This window comes from Podarcis filfolensis, assembly GCF_964270895.1.
Source record: "Podarcis filfolensis genome assembly, chromosome: 13".
In the NCBI taxonomy this organism is placed as follows: Eukaryota; Metazoa; Chordata; class Lepidosauria; order Squamata; family Lacertidae; genus Podarcis; species Podarcis filfolensis.
Genome location: NC_139615.1, coordinates 19,354,459 through 19,372,912, shown reverse-complemented (window position 1 = coordinate 19,372,912; position 18,454 = coordinate 19,354,459). Strand labels below are relative to the sequence as shown.

At 47.0% G+C, this 18,454-nt stretch overlaps 2 protein-coding genes across 3 annotated transcripts; one reads left to right on the top strand and one right to left on the bottom strand.

The window, feature by feature from the left end:
* Window positions 1-4,347: 4,347 nt before the first annotated feature.
* On the bottom strand, window positions 4,348-8,175 carry PTH2 (parathyroid hormone 2). The gene is made up of 3 exons (XM_083580443.1): window positions 8,141-8,175; window positions 7,948-8,062; window positions 4,348-4,941 (listed from the first exon to the last, which is right to left on the bottom strand). The coding sequence occupies exons 2-3, from the start codon at window positions 8,049-8,051 to the stop codon at window positions 4,530-4,532; spliced, it is 516 nt and encodes a 171-aa protein (XP_083436569.1). The 5' UTR covers window positions 8,052-8,062; window positions 8,141-8,175; the 3' UTR covers window positions 4,348-4,529.
* LOC310746543 (uncharacterized protein) lies at window positions 4,779-17,248 on the top strand. Of its 2 annotated transcripts, none has more exons than XM_083580430.1 (5): window positions 4,779-4,839; window positions 14,497-14,655; window positions 15,215-15,380; window positions 16,191-16,267; window positions 16,967-17,248. In XM_083580430.1, exons 1-5 carry the CDS (start codon window positions 4,833-4,835, stop codon window positions 17,107-17,109), a joined length of 552 nt encoding a protein of 183 aa, XP_083436556.1. In that variant the 5' UTR covers window positions 4,779-4,832; the 3' UTR covers window positions 17,110-17,248. The 2 variants fall into 2 exon arrangements, with proteins under 2 accessions (XP_083436556.1, XP_083436555.1); XM_083580429.1 differs by lacking the exon at window positions 4,779-4,839 and adding an exon at window positions 13,741-13,940.
* The last annotated feature ends 1,206 nt before the right edge of the window (window positions 17,249-18,454 follow it).

Sequence of the window (18,454 nt, the reverse complement as noted above, 5' to 3'; positions counted from 1 at the left end):
TATGGGGCTCGTGCACCTTTGTGTAGAAGCTCCCTCTTCTGAAATCCCCTCTGCTACAAATAACACTTAAAGGGGCAGGAGCCCTGTCGGCTTTTTCACATCAGCACCGTACTGCTATCTTTCACCCCAACCAACTTTCCTATCCCTGGAACAGAGCCCCTGCGAATTTTTAGTCTTTCAATGTTATTTTGTTTAAAATAGACCCCCCCCCAGCACTGCAGTAGATGAAACAACTGTGCACACCTACTTTCTATCCCTAGCTGCCCCCTCATCCCTGCTGCTACATTTTCACTCTGAACAAGCGTATTCACCCTGCTTTGAGAATGGAGAGATCAGAATGTGGGGCCTTGGTTATGGACAGGAGACCTGGGAACAGGGGAGAAGAAGCCCTGTAAATGAGCTGATTGAATAAACATTTCTCTTCTGAATTTGCTGGTCTCTCTAGCGTTGATGTCTTTGATCAGCACAGATCCAGGGGAGATGGGGCTCAGAATCTACAGAGGGAGGTTCTACCAGGCTGTTTCCATTTTGGGGGGTGGGATTCAGTCACAGCCCAGTCACAACGTAAGTCAATTTGGGGAAATAGGAGCTAACAGGATCTGCACAGGAGTGTCAGACCTAATGATCTCCAGCAGGTCTTGCCCCTGCGAAGCTGATGCTGGCTCGCTTCTGCCAGAACAGGATTTTCGTTACCGGCCCTTTAACAGCAGCCTGACATGCTAAACTAGAGGGAAGGAGATGAGCTCTGCGGTCAGGACATCTGCACTTCATGCAGAAGGGCCCAGCGCTCATTCCTAGCACTTCTAGGCAGGGCTGGGAGAGATCCCTACTTGAAACCTGGAGAGCCATTGCCAGTCAGCCAGCTAAATGAACCAGCGGTCTGACTTGGCGTAACACAGCTTTCTCTATCCCTAAAAAAAGAACGGAGGCGAAGCTTTTCGTGGCAAGGAGCGAAACAGGATCCCCTGCTAATGTGCCGCAGATCGAATGGCTGCAAAGGGGGCAGCTGCAGTTGTGGGTTCGTGAGAAGGCTAAGAGCTCGGATAGATCTGACCAAAGGTTTATCTAGTCTGGCAGCCTGTCTTGTGTGCATCAAGAAACCAGGTGCCCACAAGCAGTAGAGGAAATAGTCCTACTCTGCTGTTCTTCCACAGGTTCTGAGTAGCTTATTGCTTCTGAGTCTGTCTGTGTTGGGCTGGATACTGCCATTTCTTAATCTTTAACAACCCATAATGCAGGTAGCTGTTAGATGGGCTCCGCTGCCACCATCCCTGCCCTTTCGTGATGCTGGCGGCTGGAGCTGTTGGTCTGCAGGGTGCCAGAGAGCACAGTTTTGCCCTCCGTAATACTTCTGTTCTCAGCGCTTCATATCATAGTTAGCTGAAACCATAGGGAGGGGGGGTCATTAGGGGATTTGGCACAAGGGGTTGCCAGTAAACTAATGCCCAGCTCTGTCCCCTGAAACATCTGAATTGGGAGAGGCTGTGCACGCCCTAAACGGGTACCTGAATGCAGGCTAGTTAACTGGAGCTGAAGGCAATCTACATGGTTCCTCTTCCTCCTCATTTTATCCTCACAACTACTCCATGTGGTAGTTTAGGCTGAGAGTGAGTGACTGGCTGGCCTGAGGTGATTCAGGGAGTGCCATGGATGTGAGGATTTGAACCCTGGTCTCCCAGGTCTTAGCCCAATGCTCTAACCATTGCACCACACTGCCCCAGACATAGCACTACCCTTCTGTCTGGCTTGGAAGCTGCAGCTAGTATAAAATTTAGCTACTAGGGTGCTCAGGCGGACACCCAGCTTTACACATATCACAGTGGCGTTGAAAACTGTAGACTGCTGAGCCAAGTTCAGTGTTTTGCTGCCCTAAAAAACTTGGGAACAGGATACCTAATACCAGAACACACCGATTTTTAATATATTGAGGAGATCCTGCTGGACAGTCCACAACCTGTGGATTTTCACTTTTTGATAATGGAGAAGTGGGCCTTCTTGGGCCTTTTAGATTCCCTCCCTTAAGCACTGCTTTTTTTCTGAAAATAATGTTTAGGGGTACTCTCATTTTCCTATTCATTTTGAAATACGGACCCCCTCAATGAGGCCAAACTTAGATTCACAAAATGTTTAGGGGTATGCGTCCCCCTGCGTCTCCCCAGAAAAAAATATCACTGCCCTTACGTGATTCATGAAGTGGACACAGAAAATGATAATCGCCTGGACTGAGACTTTTTAATTTTTAGTTTGCCATTTTACACATTGCTCTGTTTCATATAGTTTTGTTGTTTTTACTTAGCTTTTGGGAAATTCTGTTGAATGCAACTGTTTGCACTTTTGGTATACATAAAAATATTAGAGGAGGAATAATTTTTTTAATAAATAACTTGCGAACCCTTTCCCTGGAGAAACCTCATTGTACTGTTCATTCCCACCCCCAACAGAGGAAATACAAAACAAGACAAACTAAATCTCATATTTTATTAGAACAGGAAAAATAAAACAGCCAAGTGGAGACTGCAAGATACAAGCACAGAGGCCTTCCTAAACTTCTCTGTATCCTTCCAATTTCAGTACAGATGTTGTTGAAGTGAACATAAGTGGAGAGAGTGTGAAACAGATGTTCAGCAAAGGGCAGAGGCAACCCTCTCGGTGACCTTCCTGTGACTTTCCTTCTCCCACAACTCTGGCCAACTGGCAACGCAAAGTGACCATCTTTTCTAAGAAACCAAGCACAACTGCTGTCTCAAACAGCCTTTAGTGAGGCTCATGCAGTAATAAATCCACCTGCTACGCGGTCTCAAGACAGACTTGCTATTTGTTGCTCACAGGACAGGACGAGACCAAAGTGGGTGGAATTTGCAGGGAAGCAGATTTTGGCAGAACATTAGACCCTTCTCAACTGTAAAATGTGTTTTGTATGTGGGGTGGTCTGCCTTAGGAGTTAGTGGGCTCTCCTAAACTGCAGGTGTTTTAAGAAGAGGCTGGATGGCTGTCAGCCAGGAATGGCGTAGTTCAGAGATGGGGAACCTTTGACTGCTGCTCCCATCATCCCTGTCTCTTGGTTGCATTGACTCCAGCTGATGGAAGATGGAGTCTATCATAATCTCTGGAGGATCAGAGTTTCCCCTTTCCTGCTGTAGTTGCAAGTTTCATGCCCGGAGCAAGGGTGGACGAGACGACCTCTAAGGACCCATCCAGCTCTAAATTATCTTATTCAACCTGATTCTCTTTTTCTTCAAGGGTTTTTACTGCAACAGACCTTCTACATTTCACCACCTAAGGGCTGAAGGAGAAAATCCATTATTGGCTCCCCAAGTGTTTCCCCCCGCTTCACTTTAAATCAGCTACAGGTCCACTGTGAAACAGTGATGTTATGGAGGCAAGGCTTAATCGTTTCCAATGAACCATTTCCCCAATCTAAATCAAACGCACCTGCTGCTATTAGACCTGCAAATGTGGGGTAGGCAGGGAAGATGCAGCTACCTGCATTTTCACCCACTGTGGACCTAATAGCAGCTCAAAGAGGAGGCATTTAGAGGGGGAAATGACACAACCCCACTGTGTTTTAAGCACAGCCATAGTCTACCCAGCACACACAGCTTTGTACAAACAAATGAGGATGAATGTTGAATAAATATATCATCCGGAGGAGCCTAGCAGTGATTATGGGGGTTGGAATCCTACAGGGTCACTGACTAGCCATCCCAACTGCAGGGGTGAAAGAGATTTCGCCTGGCTCTCAGCTAGGGATAAATCACTGAGCAACTCAACCATGGAAGTGTTTTGGGTACGTCTGAGTTCCCTGGCATCAGGAGCTACACTGGAGCACAAGCAGTAAAAAGCCTTTTAGGGTGGAGGGGTGGTAAAATGCTGCTGCCAGACTTCCAATTGCCTATTCCTGTTCTAAATGGTCAGTTGATACACCGCCCACCTCAGAGTGCAGGAAGACCAGAACCAGAAACCTTATTGTCAGTTAACTCTTGTTTTGTATTGTTTTGTATTTATGTACTTAAACCTAGATTGGTGTGTGTGTGTGTGTGTAAAATTTATTCTGTGTTTGTCTAATGATTCATTTTTGCCATTTTTGAATTTACTGACATGCTCTGTATTCCGTATATGGGCAAACCTCGGTTCCCAAATGCCTCCGTTTTGGAACGTTTCAGCTTCCAAATACTGAAAACCCAGAAGTAACTGCTCTGGTTTTGAAAAACGATTTTCAGAAGCTGAACGACTTCCGAGCCACATTTTTCTTCCCCCCCACCATTGACTTTGCGGCCTGCCCATTGATCCTTGGTTTTTGAACTTTTCGGAAGCTTCCAGAATGGATTGAGTTCGAAAACCGAGGTTCCGCTGTAGTCGTTTTGCTTTGGGCCCCGCTCCTTGTGGAAAAACAGCACGTAAGTAAACTCAGTCACTCAAGCAATGCCCTGGATTTGGTTCTGAGAGAGGCGAAATGCAGCTGGGTTGACCCTTCTTGCACCTCGCATCTCCGTGCCCGCTCTACCTCCTGCCAATTCCCCCACTTCCTCCTACTCAGAGTTCACCACCAAAAGCTTTTGCATGTAGGAGTTGAGCCATTTCTGCCTCTCCATGGCTGTCAGCATCTTGCTTTTCTCCCTGAAGGCGGCATCATCCGCTAGCACAATACTTCGCTTCCCGCCCCAGCCTGGAACCCAGCTGGCTTGGTACAGCACCACCTTCTGGCCCCTAGGAGACGGAGCTTCCTGTCTCGCTGGGCCCCATGGGCGGGACTTCCTGTTTCGCCCTTCATCTTCATTGTCCTCAGCCCAGGGGGCGCTGACATCTGAGGACATCCACTTGAGCATCCAGTCATGCAAGGTAGTGGATGGGATGCGGAGGCTCCAGGGAACAGGGGCTCCTTTGAGGTCAACGCTGCCCCCTGGTGGAGGATACTGGGACACTTCACGTCTCCAGAGCCTGCTGGGAGAGAAAGTATAGGAAACCCGAGTTCTCCAGAGGAGAGATCAAGTAGATTGGAACCAAGGAGGAGTCCTAATATTGCCTTCTGAAGGAAGCACAGCACAAGTACAGATCCCCCTAAGGTCTTGCCCACACAATATGCAATCTCCAGAAAGCCACCAGTGTTAGCCTGCTGCAGCAAAAACAAGCCTTTTGGTGCCTTAATAAAGACTAAATATATTTATAAAATTTAGGCCGCGTATACAGAATACATTTACAGCGCACCCACCCAAAGAGTCCCGGCAGCTGCAGTTCATCCGTCACACAGCTACAATTCCCAGCACCCTTCACAAACTACAGTTCTTTGACGAGAGGGGAGTTGGGTGCTTTTAACTCCTGCTGCCCCTGACCATTGGCCCTGCTGGCTGGCGCTGAAGGGAGCTGCATTGCTTCAAATGTGAGCTCTGCGGGTTCCCCAATCCTGCGCTAGGAATTTGATATACTGTAACCTGGCGGCTGTTAGGTTACATGGTGGGAAATATTGGAAGCTTAATTAATAGGCAGGAAGTAGAGTAAGAAACCCATAGTCTCAAGCCTGCTGGAAGACACCTAGGAGCCACCTCCACCAGTAAGGTCCCTTGAGGGGAGAGCTCAGATTCTGGGGTGTGTGTTGCTGGCTCAGTGTCTCCCTTCAGCATTCTGTCCCTGCCAGGCAGATGCCTCCGGGATGCTCTCAAGAGAGGCAAGGAGGGGACAGGCATTCCCTGCTATTAATTCCCTGTTCTGTTCAACTGTTCAACTAGACATTTGATAGACTTTGGGCCCCTCCAAACATCTGTTTTATTGTGCATTCTCACTGAAGTACAGTCATACCTCATGTTACGTTTGCTTCATGTTACGTTCTTTCAGGTTACGTCCTGCGGCGACCTGGAAGTACCGGAAAAGGGTTACTTCCGGGTTTCGCCGCTTGCGCATGCACAGAAGTGCTAAATTGTGCTTCGCACATGCGCACAAGCACCAAATCACGCCACCCACCTGTGCAGATATGGCGCTTCAGGTTGCTCTCTTTTCATGTTGTGAACGGGCCTCCGGAATGGATCCCGTTCGCAACCAGAGGTACCACTGTACTCATGAGGCAATAAGGTTGGCCATGCGCAGTTCTGCTTTCCATTCAGTTTGTGCCTGCAAAAGTTTTGGTGCGGTCATATACTGCTTTGTCTACAATCAGTAATAATCCCATAACCTGTTGCTGGGATCCCATAATTTTCTTTACCCCAAACATTCTGGTTTATTTTTGTCCTGCTTTTGTCCTGCTTTAGCCCCTCTGGAAAGCAATAATGTGGTAGCATCGAGGAAGCGTTGCTGAATGACAAATAAAGCGCGAAGAATAAACCCACTACTGACACATTATGATTGTGCCAGGAACATGTTGCAGAATACACCCAAAATAAAATACCAGTCTGGAGAGGTGCCTGTTCTCTGTGCCTTTTTCAGCTCTCTTCTTCAAAACCGTCATTCCCTCCACTAATGTCCAGGCTGTGAGTTTCATTGTTTATTTGGACAAAAAAAAAAAAGCCCCGCCTCTGCAGAAGAGGGAGCTATTGTAGACTCAAGGAAACTGCAAAGTTTGCACAAGTCCAAAAACTACTTTAAGGGGGGAACAGACCTAAGGAGAAGGGAACCTCAAAAACAGCCCAAGGACTGAGCGTGCTCAACGTGGCTACGAAATACTGAGAAGCAGTTGAGGATGGGAAATGAAAATATGGGGTGGTGGTGGTGGTGGAGAACATGGCCTTGAATCTTGAACAGAAGCACTCCACAAACACTGCAACATTTTGTTGCAGGCCCCACATGACTAAGCAATTGGCCATTACATTGGAATCCTTGTTGAAGAATTCCATGAGCAAATTACGGACAAAAATGGTGGAGCTAGTCCTTAAATCAGTAATAGAATTGTGGATTATTTTAGCTCTTCTTCCAGACAACCTGTTTGTTCATCCTGGTTTGTCTGCAGGGAGACTGGACAACCTTGACTATGAACATTCTGAGTTGAAGCTGGTCTATGACCGTATTAATAAATTCATTTCAACATTCTGAGTTGTTTGTGGGTTGGTCACATGGCAGTTGTGTCAAAGGAAGTGCCGCTCCCCCCTTCCCGGCGCATTTTCCTGCCACTTTCCTTACTGCAAAACGTCTGATCTTTGGAGTACGGGGGTTTGTTGCGCAAGGACTCCCAAACAACTGTAATTGTGAGACAGGAGTCTGCAGGTATGTGAGTGAATCTCACCTGAAAATAGCGACAGTCTGGAAGAGCCCCAAATCTTTCCTACTCTAGAACCTCTCATTATACTTTGACACAAAGCCCCTGCTCCATCCACGTTCTGTTTAACCCTTCCCAGCCCAGCCCCTCTTTCCCCTCTCCTGCAACTACAAACTTCTCCCTTTGCACCTTCTTGCTGCCTCTTCTCCCAAAAAAAGGATAAAGAGTCAGTATTAATGTCCTTCTTTCCTCAGCCTGGCTTCTTTCGGAAGAGAAAGAAGCAACCAACAGTTGAAAAAGTGAGAGAGGAGGTTCCCAAAAAGGCAACAAAAGGTATCCCCCCTATTTATTCCACTACCTATATTGGGATAGTCAACTTGGTTCCACCAAGATGTTGTCCAACTACAACTCCCATCATCCCTGACCATCGCTCACATTGACTGGGGCTGATGGGATGACACTACACTGGCTGCATCTGGATGGCACTGTGTTGGCTGCCCCTGACCAACATATTCTTAAAAGCTATTCTGGGTGGAGAACTTTCTCCTTTCCTTTCCCAATCCCCTTCTCTGCCACATACTCTTTTGCAAGACTTTGGTCATGTAACTAAACTTTAAATGCACACACACACACCTGCCCAATCTTGTCCACTGTAAATTTGGTTCAGATGGAAAATGGCTCGCATGGTTTTTAACAGATTTAGAATGACTGATGGAAAAGGTGGTCAGGGGAAAAACCCCACACAAAGAAAAACCTCTTCAACTTACCTGCTGGAGTTGTGCACCACAGCCCCTGAAGACAGCAGCAAGCAAGAACTGAGAATGACTAAGGTGGCCCTGGGACTTTTGCAGGCTCCAAATGCTGCTTCCATGGCTCCTGAGGCTAGGAGGGAAAGATAGGGAAAGGGATTGGTGTGTGAAAAGGGCAACTCTGGCAGGCTCCCATCCCTGGATTCCTTACCTGTGTATGTTGGTGACACAGCACAGGGGTTCTTGTATCCCAGTCCTCTGTTTCCTGCCTCCAGCAATCTCCCTCTGGTGAATTTATACCCCTCTGCCTCTGCTTGTGACATCAGCACAGAGGGCAAGTGGAGGCGTCGGGGGTCCAGATCAATGGGAAGGCTGGACGATGCTTTGAGGCGGGAAAAGAAGGAATGGATCGGATTGGAATGGGTTGCCCCGGGTCACTCTAATAAAAGAAAATAATGAGGCACAGCAAGGAATGGGGTCAGAATATGGACTGTGGAGGGGGAAATATGAAATAGGAGAGTAATGTGTGTGTGTGTGTGTGTGTGAGAGAGAGAGAGAGAGAGAGAGAGAGAGAGGGTTTTTAAAAGTGTGACTGAGAGAAATAAATGATGGGTGATTAAAGATGATGGAACTAAACAGAAGGATGGAAAAGTATTGTGGGGGATAGTGGGGAGACTTTGGTGAGAACACATTGATGTTAAAAGTCCATAGGCACAGACAGAGTGGAATTTTTAGTGCAAAAAAATTGCAGGTTTAATATGCATTTGTGATGTGTTTGTGGAGGGGGGGGCCTCATCCACACTTCCCTTTGCCTGCAATTTCTTCCATTTGGTCCGGGACTTCTATGCACAGGTTCAAGAGGTTTTCTTTTGTCCCGCTGAAAACCTTTTGAACTTGTGCCTAGAAGTCAAGGAGCAAACGGAAGTGTGTGTATATGGAGATGATGTGAATGTTAACAAGACGGGGAAATTAGGCTGCTTGTGTTCTTCTCATTATCAGAGCCATCTCTATCGGATCCCCTTGACCCCACTTGGAAGGTCTCATTCAGCACCACCGCTAATGAAACCTGCTCCCACACTATGACGTGACTCACCGCTTGGTTGTCGATGGAGGGTGGGCGGCTGGGTGGTCTCACTTCCCTCCGGGCCTCATTAACACGAGGCTCACTAATAGGCACACAAACAAGTTGTAGTTGATGTGACTGAGGGTAGGGCAAGGAGACGGGCCACTCCGTTGGGCGGTGGAAGAAGTGCATCTTGGGTCACAGCAACTCTTGAGAAGGGACTGTGCATCAAACTCAACGTGGAGCGCAGGCATGAGCCAAACATGGCCTTTGGTATTCGTCATTAGATCCACCATTTCCATGGTGTTTGCAAGAGGCAGTAGTGCTGCTGTGATACACACACACCTCACAAGTGTCCCGGAAAAACTGGGACATCCCATTTTTTCTTGCGAGAGAATGGCAGCCATTTTGCATGCCGTGATCTTGCATAATTTCGTGCTGTAATTTCCCTTGGAAAAAAATGCTTTTTTCAGGGTCGCAATCTTGCGTGGCACCAGAAAACACATGCTTTTGGGTTCTGTGCCTGAAAAAAGCATTTGGGGGCGGTTTGCAGTGTGAAATCGTGCAGTGATCACATGGTCACTGTCCTCTTGTGACAAAAAATGGGGAGATGGCGTCCCAGTTTTTGCTGTTTGGATGTTGGAGGGTATGTACATATTCACTGAGGTCTGCTCCACCAGCCTGGTTGAAAGCAGTTGTTGTTTGGGGTTCCTCTTCCAGGACTGTCTTCACCACCATCAATTCTACTTGGCTGTGTCTGAGGGAGAAGAAAGACCTACTCCATCTGTCAGGCTAGATGAAGCCTTCTCCAGAAGTGTCCTCTCAAAGGGCATTCCACCTGGCTTCCCCCTATGGGCCTAGCTGAAACCAACTGCCATTTGGCTTCTCCTCTCCCAAAATAGCTTCAGTCAGCAGCCATCCAACCGGGATTGTTTAATAACAGGCTACCAGAAGAAAAGGAGAAGGAAGATGGACACACCATGCTTCTAAAGCACCTGACTTCCCCCAAATAATCCTAGGTACCTCAGTTTACCCTTCACAAAGCTGCAATTCCCAGAACCCTTAACAAACTAAAGTTCCCAGGATTCTTTGTATTGTAAAAGAGCAAGGCCTAAAATGGCAAAGTTCTTCCCACCAAGAAGAACTTTGATTTTAGCAAGCCTGCTGAATTGCCAGACTGGAAGCAGCAGTTCTATATATGCTCCTCAATTTACCAGTATGCCATGGGTCCACAAGCAGATCCCATATTTCAAACCTTTGCATTTGCTGTGGAAAGAGGCAGGACCTCCTGGTTCTGGGGGAATACAGGGTCTAATAACAGCAGTTTAAATCACAGCTGCTTCCTATCTACAGATATCTTGATATGAGGTACAGTGGTACCTTGGATTACAGACGCTTCAGGTTACATACGCTTCTGGTTACAGACTCCACTAACCCATAAATAGTACCTTGGGTTAAGAACTTTGCTTCAGGATGAGAACAGAAATCGTGCTCCGGCGGCAGCGGGAGGCCCCATTAGCTAAAGTGGTGCTTCAGGTTAAGAACAGTTTCAGGTTAAGAACGGACCTCCGGAACGAATTAAATACTTAACTCAAGGTACCACTGTATATCTGGACCAGGCTGCTGAGAACATGGGACCATATATTTAAAAGGCCCTGGTGGATTAAGAGAGGAGAAGGTGTGGGGAAGAGCAGACTCTGGGTTTTGTCAGTGAATATCTTAATCAGACATTCAGATGCCGACTTTGCTGGAGGGAACACAGCGAGGCGTTGTCATCGCTGAAGTTATCAATAGCGCCTCAGCTGCCAGCACTGACCCCAATGCGGCTAATTGGGCACTGGGATCAGAGACGCAGAGCCAGATGCTCAATTGCTTCCGTAAATTAACGGAGCTGGGCACCCACCCCCACCCCCGGGTGCACAGGCCTCTCAGAATGTGTGGGCTTCTCAGACGTAGCCAGTGCTCTCAGAGGTGGCACTTGACTTTAATCCCAACACAAACAAACAAACAGAAAGAAATGGAATCTTCAGCCTGTAGAGATAAGGGGGTCTAAACCAGGGGTCAGCAAACTTTTTCTGCAGGGGGCCGGTCCACTGTCCCTCAGACCCTGTGGGAGGGGGGCAGACTATATTGTGAGGAAGAAAAAATGAATGAATTCCTATGCCACACAAATAACCCAGAGGTGCATTTTAAATAAAAGCACACATTCTACTCATGTAAAAACACACTGATTCCCAGACCATCCACGGGCTGGATTTAGAAGGCGATTGGGCTGGATCTGGCCCCTGGGCCTTAGTTTGCCTACCCATGGTCTAAACATTCCAGTATAAAAGCAACACAGGCCTTTCGCAGATGTGAAGCAGATGGTGGCAACTAGATTGGTGTGTGTTTTGCGCAAGAGATGTTTGCCTGAACTTGAGAAGGGTTCAGTCATGGACAGGGAGATCGCCCATGCAATGCCCTGAGGTGGGGGTGGGGTGGGCTTTTTATTTTGCTGCCTGACTGAGGCAAAAGAGCCAATGCCCACCCCACAAGTCAGGCTATGGTGGTTATCTCCTGCCTGCACAGCTGAAGGCAGTGATGTTTCTGAATCTCCGTTGCTGGAAACCACAGGGGGAGGAAAGAAGGCTCTTGTGGTCCTTTCTGAGAGTTCCCCCCAGGGATCTGTTTGGCCTCTGTGAGTACAGGATGCTGGACTAGATGGGCCATTGGCCTGATCCAGCAGCCTCGTCCTTTGTTCTCATGATGTGTATAGCACCTAAGGTTGGCTAAGTTGTTATCGATGCCCAAGGCAGACAACCCTGCAAATGTACTGTATTTACTTGGCAGCAGGGATGGGGGAGAAATTTGATTCGGTTAACATTTGAAGGGGAACCTACGTAACCGGCTCTTTCTGAAATGATACGGGATTTGTTAAGTTGTGGGTTGACATAGCAGACGACACAGCAATTTCTCCAAAGCAGCTCTTTATTTGTAAGTTGGAACAGAACTGAACTGAAGGCCTCAGTCAGCCTGCTTATATAGAGCTCCAGTACCTTGTTACTGGAACAACTTTCTAAAACTATCCAATCACTGAAAGTCACTTTTGATTCTTCATTTGCATACAAACTATCCAATCACTGAACATCACTTTCGATCCTTCATTTGCATAACTATCTACAGTATCCCCCTGCTGGCCCAGGGTGAGAACTTCAGTACATAACAGGATTCAAAATGCCATCCTTTGAAAACTGTGCTTGTAACTCAGTTCTCCAACCAAGTAATATGTACAAAAAAGAGAGAGGGTAAGGTGTGCTTAGAAATCAATATATTAGGCAAAATTTCACACGAACACATTTCTATTAGGAGCAGTAGGCAGGTTGGAGCCAAAGAACAGTTGAGAGGCGGGAGTCCGGGTAGTATAAGGAAACAGGGTAATGCTGATAAGTTTTAAAGAGAACTTAAACGAAATGCGAACTTGATGTGCAGAACTGAATTTAAGACTGGGAAAATGAGTAAACAGAAATGGACAAATTCACCCATCCCTGCTTGGCAGCAAAAATCCAGTGGATTGTATTCAATATCAGTCATCGAACAGGCCCATTGAAATTAATGGCCACAGCTAATTTAGGCCCAATCATTTCAACACATCTAGAATTCAGCTGGATACAATCCAGTAAGAATAAATTAAATAAGTAACAATTTGCTACCCTTTCATAACACCAAAGATTCAGCCGCCTCACTCTGTCCTATGGTTGGGCTGGCCATGCCTGCAATTCATCTGGAGGACTATCCGCACTGTTTTTACACAAGTTACATAAGGGTAGGAGGTGGACAGAACACAGAGAGCAAGACTAAGACCATATTTATTGGGGTTGGAAGAAATGCTGTTGAATTCAGTGAAACTTCTGCACGAACAACTTTAGGGTAGGGATTTTCTGCAAGCTCTGTTGGGGAGACGCAAGAGGCCTTACCTGGCTGGCATCTAAATTTGTTGCCACTTTCCAGGGCAAGATAAAAACATTTTTATTCATCAAGGCATTTTAATTCAGCGTATGTGTGTGTTTTATTGCTGCTGTTTTGCACATTTGTTTGAACTTACTTTTTGTTAACCTAACATTGATTTATATCCAGGCGGTTTTTATTTCCTGCTCTGCTGTTTATAGATTTGGCAGGTTGTTTTTTTTTTTTTTAAGTGCATGTGATTTGATTTTGTGGCATTTATAATTCCACCCCCCTTCCCATATTCCACATTCCACGTGGAATATGCTCGAAGGACACAGGGTATTCATTTATCAACAAAAAAGATAGCAAGAAAAGAACAGACTGAAATCTTGTGCTCAATTACCAGAGAGTAAGTCTTCTTGAGTTTAACATGGCTTACTTCTGAGTAGAGATGTCTAGGATTGTCCTAGAAATATTTTTAGGCGAGATGCATTTACACACACAGCCAATTCAGGTTGCACAATGAAAGCTGATTTGGCACTCTTTGACAACAAAAATTCCCGAAACTGCATTGAGTTAAGGGTGCTGAGAGAAGTTAGGAGACACCAATTCTTCTCACAGAGCTACTTTTCATGAAGTGGCTCACAGTGAATCCCTGTTCACAGGGAAATCTGTGAACTGTAGCTGGGATGTGTTGTGGGGTGACTCCTGACAACCCTCAGCACCCTTCACAAACTCCTGCTCCCAGAATTCTTTGTGGAAGAAGCCGTGACTGTTTAAAGTGGTATCATAGTTCTTTAAATTTAAAGTTCTTTAGGAGCTCATGTGGCCTGAGTCTTTTCCCCTTTAAATATCCCTGTCTGCTCCTTCCCCTCTAGTTCAGATCAGTTGTGGCTTTGGGAAAGCAATCTTTATAGCCTTTGTGGTGGGTTTGCTTATCCTGTTTCAAAGATGAAGGGGGCAATGTTATTGTTTGGCATAAACCTTCTGCTATATGGCGGATCTGCTTCTCTGCTGGTACTAGGTGAGTGACTCGGGCTGCAACTATACTTAAAGGTAAAGGGACCCCTGACCATTAAGTCCAGTCGTGGACAACTCTGGGGTTGTGGCGCTCATCTTGCTTTATTGGCCGAGGGAGCCGGTGTACAGCTTCCGGGTCATGTGGCCAGCATAACTAAGCCGCTTCTGGCGAACCAGAGTAACACACGGAAACGCCGTTTACCTTCCTGCCGGAGTGGTACCTATTTACCTACTTGCACTTTGACGTGCTTTTGAACTGCTAGTTTGGCAGGAGCAACCTTCAGGTATACTGGGCCATTTAGGGCTTTAACCTTGAAATGAAACCATGGGAGATTGCTGAATTCTGGAAAGCAGAAGGAGCTTATGCTCATTGGACGAAGGATGCTGGGATTCTGTCCCCGTGGGAATTTGGGGTGGGGGCATAAGGAGGCCATACAGTTAGCTGAGAGCAGCGTAATATAGAAGCTATGACTTCCAAGCACCGTGTCCTTCTTTTCCTCAATTGCTTTCCCATCTGCCTGTATTTGTTCCCTTTCCCTCCCTCCTCCTTTACTCACTAGATTACCCTGTTTCCTTATACTACCCGGACTCCCGCCTCTCAACCGTTCTTTGGCTCCGACCTGCCTACTGCCTGTATGAACAGTGGACCAGAGAGGACTTGGATCCTAGCCAGGCCTCCCGGGAGACAGCTACCATAGAGGTGGAAGTGAAACCAGAAGGTAATGGAAGTGGTGAGCAGGTAGAATAAAGCAAAAAGTTGCTCAAGAGTTTTGTTGATAAGTTGGCACTTCAAAAAATTCTCCTTCCAGTGGTGTTTTGGAAAGCGCAACATCCCTGACTTGTACAGAAACTGTGGTGCTCCGTTCCATATAATCCTGAAAGTAATTAGTCCTTTGTTTGCCTCTCTCTATCATGTCCACCTTCTCTAGGAAGAAGCTGGAGGGAAGGTTGGATCAGTAAACATTGAGAACATGGACTAATACTTGGGGAGATGGGGGTTGAGATCCCCACTCCATGAAGCTCACTGGCTCAACCTGATCTACCTTATAGGGTTATTGTAAGGGGTGAGGGAAATGGGTATATTATCTCTTTCCAAATGTACATAATAAAACCACCTGTTTGGAGAGGCTTGCCATATTGCTGCTGGGGCTGGCCCTACTGTTGGGCAGTTGGCAGATGCTACACTGTATATCAACATCTATCACTAAGTAATTTGAATCTCCCGCCTCTCTTGGGTTCTTAAGAGAGAATAGATCAGATTGCTCTTTTTCCTTCCAGGACACAACCACACTTATAAGATTGGTCGGAAGTTCCCTATACCCTATTGTGGCCCAATGACAGAGGAGCCTTTGATCACAAAAGACCTTGCTTATGAGGTGGGGCCCACCTTAGTTTGCCTCCATGAAAACTGCACGAAAGCAGTCCTTCCTGGGCGAGGGTACAGGTGAGAAGTTTATTTGGTCTCATTGGGTAAATATCTTATTTACAGAGGAATGGTGTCATCTGGGTCTCGGTTGCATGCCTTGCCCTCCATGAATTTGTCTAATCCTAGTTGGCGGCCATCACTACTTCCTGAGGGAGCGAGGGAAAGAATGCGCAATAAACAATGCCTGTTGTATAACCTCCCTACAAACTTTGTGCAAACAAATCAGGACGAATGCCTAATAAACAGGTCATCTGGAAGCAACCAATATCTATCCTGCTCAGAGTTCCTCAGGATAATAATAATAATAATAATAATAATAATAATAATAATAATATATTGTTTATACCCCACCCATCTGGCTGGGTTTCCCCAGCCACTCTGGGCAGCTTCCAACAGAATATTAAAATACAATGGTCTATTAAACATTAAAAGCTTCCCTAAACAGGGCTGCCTTCAGATGTCTTCTAAAAGTCTGGTAGTTGTCTTTCTCTTTGACATCTGGTGGGAGGGCATTCCACACGGCAGGCGCCACTACCGAGAAGGCCCTCTGCCTGGTTCCCTGTAACTTGGCTTCTCGCAGGGAGGGAACTGCTAGAAGGCCCTCGGAGCTGGACCTCAGTGTCCGGGCTGAACGGTGGGGGTGGAGACGCTCCTTCAGGTATGCTGGGCCGAGGCCGTTTAGGGCTTTAAAGGTCAGCACCAACACCAAGAGAAGGATAATAATCTGAAAAACCTCTGAGGGGAAAGTGGGCTTTATGTGTGTGTCCCATAAAGCATTAACCACGTCATGCCCGAATCTGTTTTTCTTGCCTTTCCCACTTTGGACAGGGCCCGGTACCTTCTCTACAATCAAATCCAGACTCTCCTTGCTGCAACCAACTGGTCCCAGCCTTTCCACACACGAGGTGACATGCGGGGCAGAGGGGGGGGTGGTACAAGGGGAACTACAGCTTTCAGGCGTCTTCGTAGTCCAGGTCCAAGATTTATAAAGGGTTTTTTTGGGGGGGGGGGAGGGCGGATAGAGGACTGGAGAGAGGCTTCCTTCCTAGAAGAACGGTGGGGAAACCTGTGATCCTCCAGAGATACTGCTGCACTACATTTCCCATCATCCTTGACCATTGGCTGTGTTACCTGGGGATGATGGGAGTTGGAGTCCTGCATTGTCTGGAGGTCCACAGGTCTTCCACCCCTTCTTTAGAGTGAGACCAACTTCCTACATTTGTCCTCCAACAGGCGTTTGAGAAACGGTGTGGTGTAACGGTTAGAAGGCTGGACTTAAGAATCCTGGGTTCAAATCCCAGTTAGCCATAGAGGTTACTGCGTGACCTGCTTGGGCTAGCTACTCTTGGCTGCCGGCTTGTTGTTAGGATAAAATGCAGGGAGAGGGGAACCCAGAGTTCTTTGGGGGAAGAGAAAGTGTGAAGCAATTTAAGGAAGCTCTTCTCTTTGCGTGCCTGTTGAGCAACACCTTGTTTCCAAAATATATTAAAAGCACATGATTTTGGCTTTAGGTTCAATCCCCAGAACATGACCCCTGTGCGTATTACGGGCTGACTACATATACTAAATGGGTCTCGTCTCTTTTCCCTTTCCTTCCACGGTAGGTCTACCTGTCAGTTTCCGTTCCATGGATGTTGCATTCGGAGGTCTCTCAGGAGGGCTGGTGGCTGTCATAGTTCTGCTAAGCATCACTGTGTTCCTACTTTTGGGGGCTGCTTGGTTAATCGTGGCTGGGTGGCAGCAGTGATTGTCCCCAACTTTGTGAACCGGAAGCACTTAATGACGGAATCCTGACCCAGTGTAGGATTCCAAGACCTGCCCACATTCCAGGGTCATCAAGGTTCTTATTGCAGCCTAATAAACGTGCCTTAGCTTTCAATCTTCTAGCTCTTCTCTGGATTGAGTGTTTTTGCTGGGGGCGACAACTCACAACTGTGCTGAGTGAGGCTGATGGAGACCAACATCATCTTGAGACCCCCGACTCTTGAATTCTAGAGTAGGTCAGACTCAGGATTCAACAGCTTCACATTTTTAAACTTACCCCACCTCTCCCATCACTGTGAAGTTCCTGGGTTTCATTTCCTTTGGCAAGGGGTCGCTGGGAGCTTGTGGAGTTTTGTAATATTTACACATATACAGGTTGAAAGTAGGTGGTGAAAGTAAAAGGTAAAGGACCCCTGGACGGTTAAGTCTAGTCAAAGGCGACTATGGGGTTGTGGTGCTCATCTCGCTTCAGGCTGAGGGAGCTGGCATTTGTCCACAGACAGCTTTTCCGGGTCATGTGGCCAGCATGACTAAGCCAGTTCTGGAGCAACGGAACACCATGAGCGCATGGAAACACAATTTACCTTCCTGCCACAGCAGTACCCATTTATCTACTTGCACTGGTGTGCTTTCGAACCGCTAGGTTGGCAGAACCTGGGGCAGAGCAACGGGAGCTCACCACCACCACTCAGATTCGAACCGCCGACCTTCTGATCGGCAAGCCCAAGTGGTTCAGTGTTTTAGACCACAGCGCCACCTGCGTCCCTAGGTGGTAGAAGTACCACTTTAACAACTCCCAACAGACAACTGTATCCACCATCCCACATCAAATCTCCAGAGTGAAGTAGCTCAGTGTTCCCTGATGCTGCTACTTGCAGAACCACCCGAAACCAGCACTGATTTTTATGGGTGTGTTCACATTACCATCCTAGAGCACAGTGAAGTTGTGGTCCATCTCACAGCTCTTCCTCCTGCAACTTCCCACCAGCTGTTCATATCAGCACTGTCAATTTGGCGTTGGCAAGGCTGGGACGTCCTTATGCAGGTGTGTTTTCACACCTTGGCTGGAGAGGAATTGAAAGCAGCTCAAGGACTACCATGGATGTGAAGCTGGTTTGAGGAACAACACCTCAAACAATACTATAACAAAGTAGTGGATACATATGTGTTTTGGATAATGCTGTGTGAACACAGGTTAGAAACCCAGCACTGGAAATGGTGTTAGGGCACAGTAAATGGGAGTGGGAACATAACCTGTGCCTTTCTAAAAACAAAACACGCCACTGCTATTTGTTTATTTTCATAGATACACGGGTTCCCTCCCACTG